General features: G+C 57.4%; 2 protein-coding genes across 3 annotated transcripts in view; both read right to left on the minus strand.

Annotated features, from left to right (window-relative positions):
- Positions 1 to 2,842: 2,842 nt before the first annotated feature.
- LOC109388658 (megakaryocyte-associated tyrosine-protein kinase-like) lies at positions 2,843 to 4,454 on the minus strand. Of its 2 annotated transcripts, none has more exons than XM_019653577.1 (6): positions 4,441 to 4,454; positions 4,273 to 4,357; positions 4,120 to 4,193; positions 3,883 to 3,982; positions 3,295 to 3,381; positions 2,843 to 3,196 (listed from the first exon to the last, which is right to left on the minus strand). In XM_019653577.1, the coding sequence occupies exons 1-6, from the start codon at positions 4,443 to 4,445 to the stop codon at positions 2,957 to 2,959; spliced, it is 591 nt and encodes a 196-aa protein (XP_019509122.1). In that variant the 5' UTR covers positions 4,446 to 4,454; the 3' UTR covers positions 2,843 to 2,956. The 2 variants fall into 2 exon arrangements, with proteins under 2 accessions (XP_019509122.1, XP_019509121.1); XM_019653576.1 differs by having other exon boundaries at positions 3,787 to 3,982.
- A 14-nt stretch (positions 4,455 to 4,468) lies between these two features.
- The window catches only part of LOC109388657 (megakaryocyte-associated tyrosine-protein kinase), a 12,462-nt gene continuing 10,847 nt past the window's right edge, over positions 4,469 to 6,083 (minus strand). Inside the window, exon 12 of the mRNA XM_019653573.1 lies at positions 4,469 to 4,997. Within this exon, the coding sequence (XP_019509118.1) occupies positions 4,884 to 4,997 (114 nt within the window). The 3' untranslated portion in view covers positions 4,469 to 4,883. The remainder of the gene's footprint in view (positions 4,998 to 6,083) is intronic.

Raw genomic sequence — 6,083 nt, forward strand, 5'->3', positions numbered from 1 at the left:
CTGGCGACTGATCTGCCTCGCCAGAGAAGAGCGCAATGATGGTGCCAACTTGGGCCAGTGAAGCAACGTCCTCCACAACTAGACTGAAGAACAAAAAAAGGAAAGCAACTTGTCTGTTCTCCTTCCCCCAATTCCCCAGCGCTGTTTCCATCCCCTAATTCCCCAATAAAAAAAATCTTTAAAAAAAAAAGATTGGGTGTGAAATGGAGGGTACTGGGGAGCCTGGGAGGTTGTGGAGCAGGGGAGGGACACAGATGGTATTTTGGATGAGTATCTATTGTGGGCAAGATGGGAAGCTAGGAGGAGGCTAGAGGCAAAAGCAAGGGTAGTGGGGATGGTGAGGAGTGGGGGGAGAGGGAACAGGAGAGCAATTCTGTGGGGAGAAAGTTGGGGGAGGAGGAAGGAAGAGGGGGATATTTGGGGGACAGGGATGGTGGGATTGTCACACAGACGATGGCCTGAGAACTAGAGCAGGATCTAGGGGTAGCCCCTGAGATTGGTTTGCCAACCGTCCCAATCCAAGAAGCCTGGGGATGTGGGCTGGGGGTACCCTGAAAACTGAGAGGAAGGGGCTGGGGATGAGGAGCCAAGGTGAGGCCTGAAAACTGGCTGCGGCATTTAGCGGAGGGAGGTGATCTTCGTGGAGGAGACCCAGGCCTTTGGGTGGACCGTGGAGTGAGTATGAAAGTAGAGAGAGATCCTTCTGAAATCTTGGCTTTGCAGGCAGAGAGACACACACAGAGAAAGAGACAGACACAGTAAGGGATAGGTACATGCACACCCAGAAAAGGGGTGACCAGGCCCTGGAGGAGCTGGGGCCAACTGCAGGTGCAAGGCGCCTTAGACAAGGACACAGCTGTGGCTCCCATTGTCCCAGGGGGGAGGCAGGGCAAGGCCCCAGATGCCCTGCGCGCAGGCCAGAGGTGCAGCTAGGGCTTCCTCGGGGCTCTTCCAGGCCTCAGCTGCCCATCTGCATGGCAGGACCTGTGGCCAGGGGGAGCCAGGCCTGTGGGGTGGGCAGATAATTCCCCTAATTGCTCCATCACTTTAAAATGCTAACGAGCTACTCTGTTCAGGGCTTTGGCGATCTAGCAGGATGTGGCTGAAGGTGCAGACGCTGAGTCAGTTTAAAAGGCCAGATTAGGGGCGGGGCCCAAGGACAGGCAGCGCCCTCAGCTGATTTAGGCAGGGGCAGGGCAGGCCACTCTGTCCCTCTGGCCTCCCACCCTTCATTTCTCCCCCAGGAAGAATCACTGAACTTATTCAGGTGCTGGTGGGGAAACTGAGGCCAGGAGGTGGGCCGAGCTTCAGTGGGCACCTCAGGAGGTCAGCATGACCTTGGAGTATTTCTAAGCCAGGCTCAACTCAGACAGGGCTGGGTCGGCTGAGGTGGGAGTGCACTCGCGGGCCTGGTGTCCCTTCCCCAGCTTGGGGGGTCCTGGAGTGGATGGTGCTCAGACTGGCCCAAGACCCCTTCCAGGCAGCCTAGAGACTGTCTGCATGGGAACATCAACTGAGATGGTGTTGTTGACACGGCAGTAACTGAGCACCAACTGTGTATGCTCAGCCCTTCACTGGTGTGAGCCTCAGGGTTCTTGCAACCCCGAAAGATGCCAACCCTCCAGTTTGTCTGGGACTGCACTGGGGTCACACAGCTAGAGGGCAAGTCAGGATTCAAACCTGGGGAGCAAGCCTGGAACCCAGTCCCTCACCAGAATGAACAAGAGGGGCGGGTCTTCAAGACAGGCTGCTCAACCAGTTTTTCTTTTCTTAAAGATTTTATTGGGGAATTAGGGGATGGAAACAGCGTTGGGGAATTGGGGAAGGGGAACAGACAAGTTGCTGTCCTTTTGTTCCTCAGTCCAGCTGTGGAGGACGTTGCCTCACTGGCCCATCCATGTTGGCACTATGATCTGTGCTCTTCCCAGCTGAGGCAGATCCATCGCCGGCCATTGGACGGCCACTCACGGCAGCTCACGCTGGCTGCCAGTCACTCACGGTAGCTTACAGCAGCCCACTGCAGCAGGGGCTGCAGCCTACACCGTCGCCGGCGACTCATGGCAGCCCAGCTCCAGGTCGAACCGCTGTTCACCATCTTAGCTGTAGAGGGCGCAGCGTCACTGGTCCACGTGGGATCCAAACCAGCAGCCCTGCTGCTCAGAGCTGGCGTCCCAAGCCAACTCTTAACCAACGGGCCTCTCAGCCAGCCCCCAAAGCCAGTTTTTCTTGAGTCTTCCCTGAAGTCACTGGGTTAGGCTGTTGGGTTGTGACAGATGGAGGATGTGGGTGGCCCCAGAGGAGCATCCCCAGGCAGGGACACAGCTGCAGTGGCAGACCCTCCCTGGGCTCCTGTATGCCTGCTCCTGCTCTGAGGGGCAAGTCTCCCATGATCCTGAGCCTGGAACCCAGAGAATTGGGTACCGACCCAAGGGTTGGGACTTTGAGGGTTGAATATGGCACCCACAGATGGACTCAATGGGGACCTGTGGGTGATGGCAAGTGGCTCCATGGAGTGGCTGTGATCCCTGGCCTGGAGCGTCTCCTGGCTCCATCCAGGTGTCTGTATCCCCACAGTGGCTGTCAATGGGTCCCAGCTGGGCAGACTCCTCAGTGGGCAGATGACTAGCAGGTGGATCACTCCAGGCTGAGTGATGGGGGTGGGGAGGGTGGGCGGTATGGATGCCCTGGGCTGAGAGGACGCCAGGGGATGCAGAGAGAGACTCAGATGCCCCCAGTCCTTGGAACCGGTCTTTATCCAGGCACCAATCCTTCTCCTCCCCAGGTCTGTTGTGTCCAAGGGCTGCCCCAAGCCCCCCATGTGGGCCTGTACTTGTGCTCTGAGCTAGGTGGGCAGCTTGCTGGCCCTGACCTTCCTCAGGCCTGGCCCATGCCCCCACCCATCAAGAGTCCCCCACTCTCTTTGTCCTCTGGGGCCTACAGCCCCCGCTGGGTAGGGTCAGGGGTCCTGGCCACAGGGCAAGGTGGAGCCATCAGCATCCTGTCCGTCAACAGGGCCAGTGGCTCCCGCACTGCGCAGCTCCCGGGCCAGCTTCTCGGCCAGTTTTCGAAAGGGTGGCCGGCGGGCAGGCTCTGCCTCCCAGCAGCTGCTCATAAGGGTGTGGACAGGGCCCGGGCAGCCCGCAGGGGGCTCCATGCGGTACCCCTTCTCCACGGCCTCTGTCACTTCCTTCAGCGACTACGGGCAGAGGGCATACCGGTGTGGGCTGGGGGTTAGGGCCACAGCCCCAAACCCGCATGGAACCCAGTGCCTCCCCTCCCCCAGACCACGCTCACCATCTTGGGGTATGGAGCCCGGCCATATGAGAAGACCTCCCACAGCAGCACCCCGAAACTCCAGACATCGGACTTGCTGGAGAATTTCTGTGGGCCCAAGACTAGGGTGAGGAAGGACCCCTCAGGGTTTCTGCTCCAGCTCCTACTTCCTCCGGGAAGTCCCCCCAGATTGACCTTCACTCTCTGGTCTCTTCTAATAGCCTCTACTCCCTGAGTTTCCCAACCCCCAACTGAGTGGAGCTCAGACTCAGTGCATGAAGGAGTTTGGTTATTCTTGCCCTCAGCTCTGAGCCCAGAAATGGGGAAACTGAGGCCCAGACAGGGTCACACATAGGAGAGGCCAGATAGGGGCTAAAAAGAACAACTGTGGGCAAATGGTCACTGGGGAGGCAGAGCCATTTCCCTTGGAGGTTCAGAGATACCAAGACACATGCCCAGGGTCACACAGTGGAGCTGGGGCTCCAAGGGACCTGGAGATAGAGGAGCGCTCACCCCATGTTTGAGTGCCTCGGGCGCTGTCCACTTGACGGGCAGCCGGCTGGAGTCCAGCCCCTTTCGCTCAGCTTTGGCCAGGCCGAAGTCACTAACCTTGGCCACCAGGTCTTCAGAAATGAGGATGTTGCGGGCAGCAAGGTCTCGGTGCACCAGCTTCTTGCTCTCCAGGTATTCCATGCCCTCGGCCACATGCCTGGGGAGAGGCAGGGGCACCCGGGCTGTGGTGACTGGGTGGCAAACTCCCAAGGCCAGGTTTCTACCTGCTCTGTGCCTCCATTTCCCCTTGACCTTGAAAAGCCTCCTCCCCTTTCCCCAGGGGTCCCCACTCACAAGGAAAACTGCAGGAGCTGAGGGGTGTTTACAAGGGCCCGGCCCCGAGTCCGTAGAAAGTTCACCAGGTTGCCCTGTGGGGAGAACAGGGGGCTGGGGTTCGAGGCCTCCTTGGCTGCCCCCAGCCCCGCCTGCACCTGGGCCCCACTGCACCTTGCTCACGTGCTCCATGACGATGTAGAGCCCCTGGTGCAGGATCACGCCCAGCAGACGCACCAGGTTCTTATGCTGCATCTTCCTGGGGGGGGGGAGGCGAATCTGGGGTGAGAGTGCAGCCAAAATCCCTGACCCCAAGGTGCCTGATCCCCACCTGGGACTCACGTCATGACCGCTGTCTCATCNGGGGGGGGGCGGGGGGGGCAGCAGAGGAGCTCTCAGCACCTGCTGGGTCTGGGGTAAGATGTGGAGGGACTTTTCCCTTCATGGGGTCCTGCATTCGTTCTGCCTCCCCCCAGTCTCTCTCGGTCAATCTCGGGTTATCTCACTCTGTCTCTGTCTCCACTTCCTTCTATGATTCTTTTTCTGTATGTGTGTCTCTGTCCCCCCATCTCGATTTTCTCTCCCTCTCCAGCTCTCCCTGGCTGCTCTATCTCCCTACATCTGTTTCTGTCTGTCCATCTCCCTCTGTATCTAGGACCCCCAGGAAGGTAGGATGGGATACTGTCCCCATGGAACGCTTCCTTACCCTCAAGTCCTCTGCCCTCGGGGACTCTCTGCACCCCCCAGCTTCCCGGGCATGCCCACCTTGCCCACCTGCCCAGTGCTCACCGCCCCCAGCAGCCCCTCATCAGCCCAGGTATCCACAGGGCTCCTGCCCCAGCAGGCTCAGTGCCTTGTCTGCTGCTGGCCTGGCCCAGCCAGATCCGAGGAGGTGGGTTCTGGTGGGGGAGGATTAGCACAAGGTGATTAATTGAGACAGCCCCTACTGCCCAGCACTAGCTGCCCTGAGCTATGGAGGGAGGGTTGGGCAGGTGGAGGGCTGGGGGGTTGGGGGGACTGTCAGCCTTGGTCCACCTCCCCTCACAGTAGGACACCAAGGGTCTCCCTGTCTCGGGGCCTGTTTTCCTGGCTGTAAAAAGGGCAGCACCAGGACCTATCGCATAGGGCTCTCATGGGACTCAAAGAGGCGATGAAAGAAAGGGCATCGCATAGTGATTGGCATACAGTGACTACTCAGTGAATGTCTGCTGTTACTGTTTTTATCAATGGGTCCAGAAAAAACCTCTTAGACTCATGGATGTCAGTGGAGCTGGGGAAGCAGAAGTCCTGAGAGGTGAAGGCAATTTTAGTTTGCTCTTCTGGATATTGAACACAGCATGGAATAAGGGGCATTTTAGCTGTTTTTTTTAAATTTTTTTATTGGGGAACAGCCATGATCATTGGTTACACATTGCTTTCATGCTACAGTGACATAGGGAGGGCGCAGCTCACAGTGGCCTATGCAGGGATTGAATCGACAAACGATGTTATCAGCACGATGCTCTAACTAACTGAGCTAACCGGTCACCCCCTTAGCTGGGTTTTGAAGTATGAATAGAAGTTCACTCTTCGCATACTCAATAAACATTTATTGAGCACTTACTGTATACCAGTGAACAAAACCGACACAAATCTTGGAGCTGCCATCCTAGTTGAGGAGACAGAGACTAAACAACTATGTAAGTAAAATATAGTATGTCAGGTTGTCCAAGGTTTAGTGAGAAAACTCAAGCAGGGAGGAAAGGGGGTGGGGTGGGTTCTTTTAAGGAAAGTGATCAGAATGGAGGATGGAGGGCAAGGCTTCAAATTCTGGACAAGATTGGGTGTGAGGGCCAGCCGAGTGGCGCATTGGTTAAGAGCTGGCTTGGGACGCCAGAGGGCCCCGGTTCGGATCCCACATGAAGGCCAGTGACACTGCCCTCTACAGCTAAGATGCTGAACAACAGCTCAACCTGGAGCTGGGCTGCAGTGAGTCACTGGCAACA

Source organism: Hipposideros armiger, unplaced genomic scaffold, assembly GCF_001890085.2.
Source record: "Hipposideros armiger isolate ML-2016 unplaced genomic scaffold, ASM189008v1 scaffold_202, whole genome shotgun sequence".
In the NCBI taxonomy this organism is placed as follows: Eukaryota; Metazoa; Chordata; class Mammalia; order Chiroptera; family Hipposideridae; genus Hipposideros; species Hipposideros armiger.

What these genes read in the sequence shown, in the direction of transcription:
- LOC109388658 (XM_019653576.1), bottom strand. An exon ending in TCATGGAGCACGTGAGCAAG is followed by an intron (nt 4,194 to 4,272) that starts GTGCAGTGGGGC and finishes TTCTCCCCACAG; the next exon opens with GGCAACCTGGTGAACTTTCT. An exon ending in CAGCTCCTGCAGTTTTCCTT is followed by an intron (nt 3,983 to 4,119) that starts GTGAGTGGGGAC and finishes GCCTCTCCCCAG; the next exon opens with GCATGTGGCCGAGGGCATGG.